Source organism: Haemaphysalis longicornis, unplaced genomic scaffold (assembly GCF_048455015.1).
Source record: "Haemaphysalis longicornis isolate Haplotype H1 unplaced genomic scaffold, Haemaphysalis longicornis Haplotype H1 scaffold_4, whole genome shotgun sequence".
Taxonomy (NCBI): Eukaryota; Metazoa; Arthropoda; class Arachnida; order Ixodida; family Ixodidae; genus Haemaphysalis; species Haemaphysalis longicornis.
The window spans coordinates 55,227,546-55,243,173 of record NW_027526361.1 but is presented as its reverse complement, the minus strand read 5'-3'; the positions used below and the strand labels follow the sequence as shown (position 1 = coordinate 55,243,173).

At 49.8% G+C, this 15,628-nt stretch overlaps 1 protein-coding gene across 1 annotated transcript in view; it reads right to left on the bottom strand.

The window, feature by feature from the left end:
• Window positions 1-5,715: 5,715 nt before the first annotated feature.
• Window positions 5,716-15,628, bottom strand: part of LOC144179754 (sperm-specific sodium:proton exchanger-like) — a 31,542-nt gene continuing 21,629 nt past the window's right edge. The window contains exons 10-15 of the mRNA XM_077708193.1: window positions 14,129-14,224; window positions 12,008-12,187; window positions 11,780-11,917; window positions 9,374-9,571; window positions 8,494-8,631; window positions 5,716-6,319 (exon numbers count right to left, since the gene is read on the bottom strand). Coding sequence (XP_077564319.1) covers window positions 6,257-6,319; window positions 8,494-8,631; window positions 9,374-9,571; window positions 11,780-11,917; window positions 12,008-12,187; window positions 14,129-14,224 — 813 coding nt within the window. The 3' untranslated portion in view covers window positions 5,716-6,256. The remainder of the gene's footprint in view (window positions 6,320-8,493; window positions 8,632-9,373; window positions 9,572-11,779; window positions 11,918-12,007; window positions 12,188-14,128; window positions 14,225-15,628) is intronic.

Sequence of the window (15,628 nt, the reverse complement as noted above, 5' to 3'; positions counted from 1 at the left end):
AGGCGCCAACAGCCCCAGCCCCTAAAAGAAACGATTCCCGTGGTCGGAATCAAACCTGGGTCCCTCGCGTTTTTAAGCCAACATCCATCCAATTACGCCATTCCGACACGGTTGGATTCAGTTTAGATTTCGGACTGGCTTTGACTCAGGTTTCATAGGAGAAAGCTTCGCGTTTCAACCATCTTTCTCGTTAAATGAAAGGGGCTTTGTCTTATATTTAAATATACTTTCAACTGCAGAGGGCCATATACCATTGCAAATAGCATTACTGCCTTCACAAAGACAATGAACACGAAGTCTGCAGGGTGCTACGACCATAAATGAGAGTGAAATCACGAGTTGGACTGTAGTCTGTCTGGTAGGGAAAACGCACGACAAAAATTAGACTGTCACCGACGAGAGATATAAAAAAAGAAATTCGTTTTTAGAAACTTTCATGGTCGGTGTCAGTGTTTGATTTTTGTTATAAATGAGTGTCTTTAAAAAAGCTTTTCGTGGGCAAACCGCTTCTCCGTTCTTTATTCCATTCCTCCCCTCCCGCTGCAACTTGACATGAAGGTCGAATTTTGTGGTCTTTTTTGTTCGGTACGAATAACGGCGATGGCACTTACCTGCTTATTAGGAAACTAAAGAGAAAGATTTTAGGCTAACAGTGATTTCCGGTTTGACAACAAAACATGACATCGTTGTTTTTCCTTATGATCAAGACTTCGAAGCGGGAAAAGTCGTACCCATATTGTCAGCTCACGCCCACACGTTGTTATCTCTCCTTTCGATTCCTCTATGAGTGGGGCAGAAAGCAATCGTTATCGCAAGGGATCAGCCGAGGGACGAACTGAAAACCGACATAACTGCCGCCGTCGTATCCATCGATGTCCCTGCCGCGAAATTGAAAATTATGCCACTGATGTGAACGTTTGACTTGAGGCGAGAACTCACTCGTGTGGTTGCTTTTTTTCTTGTAAACAGGGCATTCCGAGAGCACAAACCCGTCCAATAGAGATTGCCAAGGAGAAGCCCCCGCCCAGTGTCAGGGGCCGGGCCGTCCCTCTAGCCCGGCGTGACAGCTACTGCTCAACGTTCTAATAACGTTGGCTACTGCTGGCGCCAAGGTTGCGAGCTTGCCAGCGCTCTGTTCTACTGCTCGCGGCGAGCGCCTTACGCTCTTGACCGATCCGATGCAACCTACAAGGTGGCGTACGAGTACCACACAGGACACCACCCCCGACCTCACCTTTATTCGAAATCATCACCGTTCCGTTACTTGGACGAACACTAGGGTCGACTAGTGATCACTACATCCTGAGCATTCACTTAGAAACGCCGCTGCACAGACCTCTTGCTGGCGTTATTCAGCAACTCGTTGACTGGCTGGAGTTCCGCAAGGCCCGACTGCAGGGCACCGAACTCGCCCAGCATATTTCGGAATGGGCGGCCCAGCTACGCCAGGACGTTCAACACCACACCCGCGCAATACCACAGGAAGCTCAGATCCAACAGGCGGACTCCCGTCTGCTACGGTTGTGGGAAGCCAAATCTAGCCTCCAACGACAGCACCGTTCCCGACCGGGTAGCAGGCGCTCCGCCGTAGAATCGTACAACTTCAATACGAGATACAGAAACACGCCGCCCACGTAACGGCACAGCAATGGTACTCATTCTGCCAACACTTGGGATCTAATATGAGTGCCTCACGCACTTGGCGTATACTCCGTCATCTCATTGACGACACAGACCAGAACATCCCAACGACAGGAAGTCCTCAAACTCCTGCACCAATACCCAGACGACCTCCAGCAACTCCTTACAGCGATCCGATCCCGCTACATTACTCAAGCACCCACGTCGGTTGCACGCACATATCACGGCACAGCCAATCTGACACTTGATGCCCCGTACACAGAGACTGACACCCGCAGAGCCATGGCCCAACTCCGTCCGCAATCGGCGTCTGGATCCGACGGGATCACCAATAAGACGCTTCGGAACTTGGATAACGCCTCTGTCACGGCACTCACAGCTATACTTCAACAAATGCTGGACAGACGGGGTGGTCCCGGATGAGGGGAAAAGTGCCATCGCCGTATTCATTCCAATACCAGGAAAGCCCCTGAAAATCGAGAACCTCCGTCCCATCTCTTTAACCTCATGCTTAGGGAAGTTGTTCGAGCATATGGCTCTCCACCGTCTTACTGCATATGTGGAAACACACCAGTTACTCCCCGAAACCATGTACGGCTTCCGCCAGGTACGCTCCACGCAGGACGTATTGATACAGATACACCATGACATCATACTGGGCACCGGAGCCTCGCCACGGCACACCCGGGCCGTCCTTAGTTTGGATCTCAATAGCGCCTTCGATAATGTAGCCCATGACGCCATTCTACGCGGCCTCACGGACATGAACGTCGGCCCAAGAGCCTATACGTACAGGATATTCTATCTCACCGTACGGCGTGCCTTGCAATCGGGGACCTCAAAACCGACCCCAGCCTGTTGGGCGATGTGGGGACTCCCCAAGGATCAGTGCTCTCGCCCTCCATATTTAATGTGGCGATGCGGGATCTCCCGCCAGCCCTAGTCCAGATACATAATCTCCGACAGTTTATGCGCGGACGATATTACTCGATGGATATCCGGGGGTAGAGACGGCGACATCCAGGACGCCCTTCAAGCCGGCATCCGAACAGTGGAATGCTACGCCAACAGCAAGGGGCTACAGTGCTCTCCACAGAAATCCGAGCTGTTAGTTATCTACCCGGGCCGTCACACCCCTCCACCCCACCAGAGCATTCAGTTACACTCTAGCATGGGAACGCCCATACCTCAGGTTCCAGTTATTCGGATATTGGGGATGCACATTCAAGCAAACGGTCTCAACTCCGAAACCATCCGCCGCCTCGATGTTCATGCCACCCAATCCGGGCGCATGCTCGCTCGGGTAGCTAATCGGCGGCAGGGAATACCCGAACACACTCTACTTCGCCTCGTACAAACCTTCATACTGTCCAAGCTAACCTATGCCACCCCCTATCTGCTGCTGACTCGATTCGAAAAAGAAAAAAACTCAATATAATTCTACACCGTACCTACAAGCAGGTGCTAGGCATTCACGGAGCGGCCCCTACCCACCGCCTCCTGGAGCTTGGCATCCATAATACAGCTGATGAGCTCATCGAGGCTCAGCGCACTTCTCACATCCACTGCCTCGCACGCACGCCTGCGGGCAGAAAAATCCTACAACGGCTAGGCCGCACGGTCCCATTTGAACACCGTTCTGCGCAATCAGTGCCTTCAATTTTACAAGCCGTGATACAGGCACCCCCTCTCCCCAAGAACATGCAAGAGGGCTCCAAAGACGGTCGGCTCCAAAGAGGTACCTCACCCGCCTCCTCAAGACCCATTCACATGTGTGGTATAGGACACCCCGCACTTTGCGCTGCCATATCTAACTTTCCCAATAACCAGGAGTCGCATGCACCTTGCCCCATGGCGACATCCCAGACGCAGAAGAGGCAGCCATCGCCCTTGCGGTTGTTCAAATCGCTCGCAGTGGCTCGCCTAGAATTATCGTAACTCACTCTCAGACCGCCATGCGAAACATTACGAACGGCAAGTGCAGTCCCCCAGCTGCTCGCATTCTACACACCATCCCCGAGACTCCGCACTTACCTCCCATACGTCTCCTTTGGATCCCGCCCACTCGGGCCTGGAGGGGAACGAGGTGGCTCATGAGCTGGCCTGCGAGCTCACCAACAAGGCGTCAGATCATCCGGCCACTACTATGCTCTCAGCGCCCCTCCTTAGTTTTTCAAGATATCCTAACTTACAAGGACGCTAGACGCATTTACCCACACCCGCACGTCTCACACACTCGATACCAAGCGACCACACTACGTCAAATCCAGACGAACACCCTCCCTTCCCCAGCACTGTACAACAGAATACACCCTAGCTTATACAGCCCGTTCTGTCCATCCTGCGGAGTTTGGGCCAAAATGAAACACATGTTTAGGCAGTGCCCCACTATGCAGACCGGCAATTTTATTCACAACGAATCGGACTGTGAGGCCGCACTGCTCAGCCCCAATAAGGACATCCAGAAGGAGCTTGTGGCTCTAGCGATCTGTGCGGGACCTCCAGTGCTTCAGCGAGATCCGCAACAGCAATCTCCTCCATAAATGGCCCGGCCACGGGGGCCACCGTCGGGTCCAAGCTGGGCTCGACCGCCGACTGTCTGAACAATATCGGGCCACTAAATAAAGTTTTAGCTCTCTCGCGCGGGGCTGTACTGAACTGAACTGGATAAACACAATTGTCATTCTAGTTGGCAGCGTTGGGCGCTGCTCCGCCGGGGTCTTCTCCCGGCAGCATCAGCAGGGGTGGTACTCTTGGTCCATGGCTCCGATCGCCGCATTGGGAAGGCGGAGTAAATAAAGGTTTGGGGGAACGTCGAGATACTGTCCATCAATGTGGCAATGCGGTGCGTGGAATTTACATATTGGTGGGAATAGACTATAAGGTCATTTCATGTAAACGGGCCGAAAAGAAAATGTAGTCGAGGAGGCGGAGGAGTTGGGGGAGTCACAAGCCTGGAGTCAAGCTCTCGATGTCACGCTTTGAAACCCCTGGCCTGGTTTTCTTGCGCACCTTTGGTACAGCATCTCGCCCCCTGAGATGTCATGCCACTTTTTTTCTTTCCTCCCCCCCCCCACCCCCACCCCCTCCCAGCATCCCCACCCCTGCATTTTCTCAAAGAACTTTTCGTGACCCAGTTTTTGGAAGACGGGCTTTGCACCCTCCGTTGCACAATATATTTAAATCTCCCCTTCCCTCTCCACCTCCCGCTCATTCTGCATGTATGCCGCAAGATGCCTGAAATACCTCCCACCCCACGCAGCAACGGCTTCAAAATCGTCGTTCCTTCTTAACTGGGCATGTGATAAAGGCCTTTATTGCAATAGGGCAGGCTCTGTCCAGTTGGGGACAGGGGTGAAAGAATTGGGGCGACGTAAGAGGGCCCGAAAGTACAAGGTCTTGGTCTTATCGGGGCTCTTCTTCAAAAGGCGGAGACGCATATAGGTATCGCATCGCGCCTTGTAGAGATGCGAATTTGACGGTGTCTAACAAATACGGCTGCTTTCGCCTTCTTTCCCGCTCAACCAATACCCTTCGTGCTGTTTGCTGAATAACTTACTTTACTGCTGTCTAGTTTCTAGACTCCAGAGCGCTGTCTGACGGGGTTCAAATTACGGAACAGCCACATGTGTTTTAGGGGTTCCGTCTTATCTTCGTGACGTATCTCCGTACTGCGAAGGTGGGTAGTTCGAGGTCGGCTTTCAACGATTCTTTACATAATTCTGTTTAAATTTCAATTTTTATGGTTATATTACGGCGACCTACCTTGAATTTTGATGAGAAGAATGGTCATGAACATAGAAAACGCTCATTTCTTGCCGAGTGACGAGTGCAACGAATTGTTGCGGGCCACAGTATTATTTTGCATATAACCATTCATGTGAAAGGCTATAGACACTTCAATTTACAGTTTTCACCTCAGGCAAATGTATCCTTTGCATTTGTTGGAAGTAAAAACGGGCACTAGCAATTATAAAAACGGCGAGAAACCATAGGCGCATGAGGTGCAATAAAAACTCCATTGTTTAATAATAAAAGTTTTCAAAGAAAACGGACGTTTTATTCAATGTGGGGTATTAGTTCGTCATCTGAAAAATAAATGTTGCGTTGTGAAATTTCAATCCTGAATGCGGATGGCAACCGACATACCCCTAGTAAGCATGCAACCGAAAGTAGTTCGACATCTTCGCGAGTTTGCTTTGGCCATGCATCACGCTTCCATCAGCAACTAAATGCGTTCAATGCCTGTTCAATGCCCATTGTTATAAGAGCGTCAGCTCTGCATTTTTCGCTATATTTATTATACATATTCGCCTGCGCATCCCGAACATGCGTTCCTGGAGCGCATCAATTCAATGTCCGCTGATCCGGCCTTTCGGTTAACAGACCCGTTCACATCCAAATAAGGTGCTCAAACTTGACGTCTCCGTCGGAGAGGACGAATTCTAATAAGGGAAGTTCTCATCGGCGGCCGATGCAATTAAAGTGCGTCACATTACTGGGCTCTGCCGCACACGTAAACACAAACACGTCACACAAAAATCACACAAGGTAGCAATGACCACCGCAAAAGAAGCGGCCGTTGCACATAGTCCGGAAGAGGCTGCGACGCTGACTAAAAATCCTGCTCCTGTTTCGCACGCCGACTCAGGTACTTCATCTCCCTCCCAATGTCTCCCTGCGGAAAGAACATGGGAAGACGCAGTGAGAAGAATCGAGCATGCGTGAGACGAAAGCACTCGTAAACTTTATAGACGCGAACGGAGCGCGTGTGCCGAGATGTGGCTATGTTCAGCATGATCGGTGCTGCCTCAAATTACGCTAACAAAGACGGTTGAGCCTTTTTGTGATCCTCTCGTTTTTATGGGTGCACTGTATACGGTTCACCAAGTCATTTCCACTATGACCCCTGTCCCCAGCGTTCGGATCATCGTTTGACACACGCACGTATTGCTGGCTCCTACCGTCTTCACAGGATCCGGGGTATTCGCTTGGAGGTGAGTGTCTACCATCTGACTTTCGTTTATAGGCTTGATGCCGTATTATATTGTAATAATGTTGCCTAATATTTAGCGTTACAATGCAGATTTCTGAAAGACGCTAAAATTTTTCTCTCGCTGCTCCAGAAAGAAATGATTAACCCTGCAAATGAAGTTGCTATAGATACGGGCTTGTTTCATTTACAGCGTTTCTATAGAACGGTGTCCGAGTTCAGATGGAGCAGGAATTCTCTAGGGCTTGTTGCTTGGTGTTATGGTTTGCAGACTGGAGAGACAGATGGCAAGTAACCTATTGTTTATCCCTAACCCGGGTCGTGTACGATTGTTCGTTCACGTTGAGGGGCTTTTGAGTCCGCTGAGTCAGAGCAGGGTATTTTTGTACTCGTCATGCGACGAGGCAACTCCTTTCTTTTTGTCGCCATTGCTGCGCGAGTCGACACCAATTTTCACATCCTCACTGACCGGCGTGTGCAGGCACGTAAATATCGACTTCAAGCCACAAGGTTACATGCGAGCGCATTATCAGAGAGATAACTCATCGCGTCGCAATGACCTTGAGCCGCCAAAGCGCAAATGTGGCCGGCGTGACGCCACGCCACTTGCTCCGCTGTGGACAGTCGTCGCAGCTGTGCTCGCTTGGCGTCTCGCCGCTGCGGTACCACGTGACCAGGGGAGGGTTTAATGGCTGCTTCGCCGGTGCTTGGTCGCTCAGTCTCGCCATGGGGCGCCTATGCGTGCGCTTTAGCGCGAACGACAGGCTGACTCCTATCGTCCCGTAGCCTGACTTTCACACTACACTGTGTGCATAATCTTCGCAAAACCAAGCCAAACATGCCTATCTCTAGTGATAAATATAGGTGTACAGTTCAACCTGGATATAACGAACCTCTATGTAACGAATTCCTGGATTTAACGAAGTTTTTTTAATTCCCCATTGCCAGCCCAATAGAAACTCATGTGTTTGTGACCTCTATGTAACGAAGGCATTGCGACGGTTAACCTTCATGTAACGAATTCGCTACCCTGATGAGGCATTGTTTCTTGCCCTTTTTCTGAAAAATTGGCTGGTGAAATTAACCCAATTTAGTGAACTTCACCCGCGCCGCAAACTGCCGCGCGTTTCCAGTGACATAGCGGTGTCGATTAAGCCTGCTTGTTTGTCGGCGTCTAGTCATGAGTCTCCACTGCCATCTGTGGTGTCAGTCCGTCGATGATGAGTTCTGCTGCCAGGATACGAAAAGTTTTGTCTTTTCAAGACAAGCTCGCAATTGTAATGCCATCTCTGCCGGCGAGAAAGAAGAACGTACGTCGCCCGATATATACACAATCCGAGCTAGCACCCCCTCAACGATTTTGAGTGCGGAAAAAAGGCATCATGTTCGCGAAAAGGTACCCCATAAGTTCGAACCGAAAGGCATAAGTGATACTTAAGTTACGTTTGTGAATAAGGGGGAAAGTAAACTTGCTGCTTTGGAGTGCCGTGTAGTGACTAAAGAAAGCGGCTGGCTCAAATCACCCAAGTTTCTTACTGTGAAATAAATCCTTAAAAGTGAGTTCACTATTACCTGTGTGTAGCATTTTGGTTTCGTTTCTGCCTCATTTACGTGAGCCATAACTGTAAACCCACATGTAACGGAAACCTGGATCTAATAAAAATTGCGAATTTTTGTCAACTTAGTTATATCCAGGTTTAACTGCACAGGTGTTGAACTTGACCCATTTTTTTTCGACGTGCGCCGTGACGTATTGAAATATCCTCGTGACGTATACGCATGACCAAAGGGCCCACTTGCTATCTGGTGCACGCGCAGCTTCTGTGCGGGGGCGCCTGCAGGGGCATGGCCCCACTTACTCGGCGACTGGCCTCCGATTCGGCGAGTCGCTCCTCCTCCGTGGGGGCCCGGCGAAGCCAGTCGAATTCAAGGGGCAACTTGTAGTGCTTGTTCGAGATGACAATTATAACCGGCCGCGGCCGCGTCATAAAGTCGCCCTGGACAGAGGAGAGGCGCGGGTGATGATATTGTTTCAGCGTCGTAAAGCGTTTTTTTTTTTTTTTTGTAAGTCATTCGAGCCACTGGACCCTCTGCCTATTCAAATCCCGCCGAAAAAAGGAAATCGAAGCAGACGCAGGCGCAAAGCCACTCCAAAAATAAAAAAAAAAAACTTGATCGAGAGGTTCGATTGTCACAAATGACGAACAGGGCACAATGGTTTCCCAGTATGAGCTCTCTAAGCTTTCGGAGATGGAAGGTTGATAGCCGCGACCTATCCGTGGTAATGAAAAATAAGGAACGATGTGTGCACAGAGGACCGAGTAGTTTCAGGAGTAGTTTATATGAATAGGTCTAGGACAGATAGGTCTAGAGGATTGAATGGGAAAAAAATTAGCAGTGGCTTAGCTCGGCTATGCCAGGATATACGTAGCGTGAGCTAAGGTTCATCTGGTTATTCTTAGGTTTTCTGGTTGTCTAGGATTAGCTGATTATCATGCTTACTACTGCTAAAACGATTTCGAATCCAGTGCAATCCAATCCAATCCAGTCGCGGCGGCGGCAGCGGCTCCGGCGCGCCAGCTGTGCGCCGTGAGACGTCATTGCTCCTCGCGCATGCGTAGCACGGCTATCCAGGAGCCACGCGAAACTGCTTAACCTCGGCCAGTGTATCTCACGCTACAAAAGAGGCCCGAACAGGGCTCTCCCAGCCTCGACATACTTCCTGCAACGGGCGCTCACCGGGAAGACGAACCTCTTGACCTTCTTTGGGATGTACATAGGCGCCACGTACAGGTCGCCGCTGTTGACGTCGACTAGCGTGCCCTGCACGAGCAGCACGTCCTCGATGTCCGGGCTGACCAGGAAGTCGTGCGCGCTCGCCAAGTCGGGCAAGAGGAACGAGCTCAGGCGCAGCTTGATCTTCTCCACGGGCCAGGTCTGAAGAGGGCAGGGAGGAGGGGCGGCAGAGAAGGTTTATGATTATCATCACCGTAATCATAATAATCATCATTATCATCATCAACAACAACAACGACAACCAAAGCCCCTTTACAGAGACAAAGATGATTAAAACGCGAAGCTTACTCCCGTGCCAGCTGAGTCAAAGTCAAAGTCCAAAGTCCAAGCCGCTTCGACCGTGTCAAAATGGTGCACGTGGATAGACGTCGGATTCATAACGCGAGGGTGCCAGTTGCGATTCCGACCACGGGAAGCGTTTTTATTTCTTTTGAAGATTTTGATGCGCCTTTGTGGAAACTCGTCATAATCCTGCGCCCTCCAATTGTGGAAAGTTGGCTTTCCTGCAGTGCGGTTTCGTGACGGGTCGGCCGCCATCAGGGAGGCATAGAGAGCGTCGCTTTAACGGCAATGACAACAACGAAGACGACCACACCACCAACAACAATTACCGAGAACAACGTTTGTACCCGCTCCAGGACGCGTGCCTCTATCACGTATATCCAGCCGTTACCTTTTTGCTATGCTCTATAGTCCGTTGTTAGCTTCTGAAGTGTCTGATTTCAGGTGTATACTCGGCACTAACCTAATTCTGTCGCCGGGGAGGCGAAGATTTATACCTCCATGCATCATCGCGTAAACAGTGCATCCGCTTTCCAGCCTCTAAAAAGCGGCAGATCAGCTCACAGCCTGTGACATCTGGGAAATTACGCAGGGCGCACACACTCCCGTACCGCTCGAATGTATAAATGACGCGATTATCCGACGGCGTTAACGGGCTAAGCTAAGACGCAAACGTGACTTGCAGTGGGTTAACTCTCTAACTGTGTATACCTCCCCACTCCAAATGTCCCGCTGTTTCTCTCAGCGTAATAATTCCCTGTGTCTTATAAACATACTTTTCCACCACAAATCTCCCGTCCTCCCTCATGCGTGTTTCTGGAATATCTGGTGAGAATTTAACGCACAGTAATGGACCTTTGCTACTCTCACTCCCAGCAACCAATCCGCCGTTCTTGAAGAAGGGGGGGGGGGGGGGGGGAATGTAAACAAAACGACGCCATATTGGATTAGCCAGTTGCGAACGCCGAGCCAGCTAAGTGCTGCTCCGTCTTCTGCGCCATGAAAGCGGCTGACGGGTAGGCGATACGGCTGCCATCGAAAAATTTCTCTGCCACGAAAACCACGTGTGGCGCCTGGGAAGGCTTCCTGAACTGCGCAGGGCAGACGGAAAAAAATTGGCCGCGTATCTGCTCCTTTCGTTGCAAATGACGTCAAAAGACGACAGTCTTTATCGGCTTTTGCGAAGTAAATGCCTCCCTTCGCTTTACCGCTCACCTCTCATGTTGTTGTTCTTGCGTCGCGCTCCTCCCAAGGTAAAGACGCCAAATGTTTGCTTAAATCATTTTTAATTTTGCGCGTTCCACTGCTCCAAACCGGGTGTCTCGATGCTAACGCTGCCGTACGGCGAAGACGCGCGTTAATCGAGGCACCCTATACTTCAACGTTTATAGAACCGCGTTTCCCTACTCCACGTGCGTTGCAAGCAGAACGTGGAAAATATATCTAGTGGAACCTTGGGTAACTGTTGCCGGTTGATTTCTTAAAATGGCGCCAGAAGCTACAGTGGCGCGGGCGACAGCAGGCGACGGCGGAGTGAATTCTTTTTCTGCAGTTGATGAAGTATTTAATTTCGCATATGTCAAGCATGTTTGAATTTTTATAAAGGAACACTGCAAATATCTGTATAGATTTGTTGTCTCATAATTGCGTAATGTCTTGTTCTTCTTCAACAATGTTGACAAGTATGAACATTACACCGGACCAAGACGGGTAGATTTAGCTGTGACTATATACCTAAGACTATTGCGCAGGTATTGTTTTGCTTTGGCCGGGTGGCTGAACCGAGTCACAGACAGACAGACGGACAGACAGACATACAGACAGACCAAAATTTCTGGGTTTAAGTAGCCCAAGGAAGACTATCGTCAGAGTCCGTCAATGCTTTTCGGACTCTGCTATCGTCTTTAAAAAAAGGTAGGCGTGTTATTCTATATTCCCCCAGGTGTGGTTCGGGCGGCCGCCGCAAGAGGCTACGCTACTGTCACTGGTTGCCATGGGTCATTGCGAGCAAATGGCGGAAGACCAGCGGCCGCGCAGTTTCAGGCGTCGCCGCGAGGCTGCACTCACCTGGTATTTGGCTTGAGTTTGTAAAATGAGGATGCCGAATATGTTGGCGATATAGTACCATATCTGGTACAAGAAGCTCGGAGGCCTGGTGAAGATTTTTATGGCCTCCACGACGCGGCTCCGAGGGATCACGTACGCCTGCAGGGCCCACAACAAACGGACGCGTCCATGTTGATGTAAAGTGTAGGTTGTACTTCGAAACGATTTTGTGCCCCACAAGTCGCTCACATTGACGCCCGTCTCGGTGGAGACGGAGGTGACGGTGGGCTCGTCGCTGACGAGCCCCAGGGCTCCCAGCGTGACGGGCGCGCCCAGGTAGTCCTCGAAGTACTCGTCGCTGAAGAAGAACAGCGACGACGAGGAGTTGGGCAGCGAGCCATCATCGCGGTAGTCCACCGCACCTTTGATCTGCAACGACGACTGCCCTCAGTGACAATTGCCCTGCCAGTGACAATATATTCTGAACAACATACACCTCCTCGAGTCGTAAGGTTTCAGCACAGAACGAGACGCGGTTTTCGAAACTGCTTTCTAAAGGCGTTCTTTTTTAAAAAAAAACGGCGAAGCTGTTCAGCGATTCGTTGATTCCGGCGTTTCACAAAACTCAGTATAACAGTATAAATAAATCACCGATACCGGCAGGATTCGAGCCTGTGTCTGGTAGATCAACGGAGTTAGAGTCAGATAGCCACTCGGCTACGACCGTGAGTTAGTACCCCAGAGTCAAACGGCTTAAGCCTGTGCTACACGGCAATTTTCAATTGCCAATTAAAGTTCATTCTGAAGAGCGCATTATGTATTTAAAATGGGACAATTGGTAGTCAATTGGTTGAAAGGGCTTCGGAAGGCCTTTGAAACGTCCGTGTACAACAGGTATTACTGACTCGGCTGTGACTGTGGGGAGAGGAGTCACGCCACCTGCTCGACACAGAACACGCGATGCGGTACACGTTGCACCTGCGGTCGCCTAGTTTAAGTGTGCGCGTTCCATTGGCTCGTTCTGCTTCTTCGATTTGCTTTTTCTTCGCCGTTATAGCAACGAGGATGGAGTAAAGGTCGTTGCGGCAGCGAAGAAGAAGCGAATCGGGTGTAATCAAGGTCTTAAACCGTCGTGATGGTTGCGAAGGTTGCGTATAGTTTCGCTACCTTAAAGTCTTTGGGCGTTATCGTGAACTTCCTGCACTTTTTTTTTTCATCTAATGTGCGCGCAGTTCTTTTTTCGTCTAAAAAGTGCATCTATGCTGTTGTTATTCTCCATCTTAGTGGAAAAACTTGCTAGCTTCAAGAGTGACGCACAGTGGCAAGTCCGCGGTACGGTACTCGGAAGTTTTGGAGCAAATATGTCTACCCTATATGCAACAAATCCTGAACAAACGGAGCACACTGTAGATGGCGCGGCGAATTTACCCAGCGTTCCCCGCGCGGAGGTGCCTGCTCGCCGGCGGGCGCGTCGGCCGTACGGCTTTGTCGTCTGCTTTAGCGATGGTTATTTTGGGCCTGTTTTGGCGTGGCTGCGCGTCCATTGCGCGCTTCCTTCGCACGGCTTGATTAACATGTTCGACAGCACTTCCTGGGTAACCTGCGCCCGACGGAATTAAGTGGTCGTACGGCAAAGATACGTTTAGGATGGGTTTGCAGGGCGGGAAAACAAGATGTAGAGACCACTTACAGACATCTGGCCGCTAGAAAAACGCTACCTTTTTCGCGCTGCTTGCCACGAACGAGACTCCGTTTTCTAAATTGGGAAATATCATTTCGGTTGTGTTTTAAAAGGTATTACAAAAGGCGAAAGAAGCAACTGGTTCTGATTATAAAAGTTCCCTCAGCTTTCTCGCAATTCTCAAACTTCCTAACTAACTAGTTTTAATCGGCATAAATGACAATCGCTAAGCTCACATGCCGAATTGTTTCGGTGTCTGCACTTGCGTCGCGCAGTGGTGTAGCCACGATCTAGCACATCAGGATAGCTATATTCCGCTGTCTCACCCTTCGAAAGACGCTCTTCTCTGTTTTCTTTCTGCCGACGCACGGCCGGGCTACAGCGGCGGCGTCCGCCCCTCTAGCCCGGCCGTGGCCGGCGCTGCTGCGTTCGGGACGCCGCCCCCGCGAATTCCAGGTAACGGCTGGTAGAATCTCTGGTTTCACTCTTTGTAAAGCCACGTGTGTGAATTCAAGTGAAGTCGTATGGGGAATTGTTGTGGGTGTCGTTTAAGGCTTTACTTTCCAAGCCCCTTCACAGCGTGGATTGGAGCAATTTTTTTTCAGTGTTGCTCACCTACTAGAAGCGAAACCTAGCAGATGAAGGAGGACTTAAAATAGCGTCGGCAAGCATAGACGCGCACTGCTCACCTTAACAATACCCGAATACGTAATGATGACGGGGCTTTCGCCACCCTTCTCGACGATTGTCTCGCCTGCGGCATAAGCCACGGGCCGGAGCTGCATCTGTGTCAGTGGAGAAACGGAGAATGTCATAAAGTAGCATTCAAGTCAATGAAAATTAATACCATGTGGATAATGTTGGTTGCTCCATTTTTTAAAAAAAGAAGTTCATTAGAATCATAGCTGAACGAACTTTACGCATATATCGCTCTATATGTTGTGAAAAGTCAAACCACATACTGCATGCATAAAAAGCCGGATGCTGTGAAATCGCAGGGAAACCGAACTTCAGGTATTGGTAGAAAAGTTCCTTCAGGTTGAACTTCGCTCAACTATGTACTAAGTTCGCAACGAGTATTCGACACATCCTTCAGATTGTTCTAACTTAAGAAAAGACGGGTTGCAATGACGCACTTAGCATGCAGGACTGTACTCTCACCACACATATTCGGGATCAGTTGCGCACGCTCGCTTATTTAAAAGGATGTGTCTGTTACCACGGCAACCGTGAGAATTACCTTCAGAAATTTCTCAAGGCAGCCGCCTCTCATTGGCTAAGAACGCTACCCGAAGATTCTATGGGATAAATATTTCCTAAAAAGCCGTACTTGCAGCTGCCCCTGTGGCGCTGTGATAAAGTACTTGGTTTGAAGCGAGAAAGCTCAGGTTCGAGTCCGGCATTGCGATGTTTTTTTTTAGCTTTAGAAAGTTTTCGGTCATCCTGATTTTGTTAATGCTTTTTAACTCGGGTGTTTACTATATCAACAGATTGACGCACATGACTTCTAGAATGGTTTGACTTACGTTTAATATGGGTTGTGTTCTGTGTCGTTGGGGTGGGTTAGATTACGTTTGTTGCAGTTGGGCTGGATTTGAGTAGGTTATGACGCTTTCGGTTAGGTTAAGTTGGGTTCGGTGAGGTTATACTACGTTAGATTACGTTGGGCAGCCAGCCAGATTTTGTGGAAACTGCCGTGAGAATTTCCCGGAGAATTTCCCGGAGAATTACCTCCGGGAAATTCTCACGGCTGCCGTGAGATTAGACGCAGCCTATTTAAAAAGCAGGCCTGCTAGAGAATGTAAAATATTTCCATTTTTATCACGAGTTGTTCAAATTCCGCTGGTCTCAGAATTTCGTGCTCGTCGAGAAAACCGCAGGCGACACTGGTTTGCCTTGGCTGAAGCTACGGCTGCGCGCCGAGTCTACGATGCTACCGATTAATACGGTGGTAGACTAGTACGATCACCGTAGAAGGAGATGAAACTTCGGCTACACCAAAATAAACAAGGTGGCTGACACGAATGGCCACGTTCGTCATTCCAAAACTTCACTTTTTTGTCAGGGAAAGTTGAGAGACCTTAAAGCGACCCTGCAACACTTTTTTAAACATTTTTTTTAAATCTTAAATGCTTGCAGAACGTAGTCACCCAACACACCCAGTACTTAGATTAGGGGGTCTCAAAGTA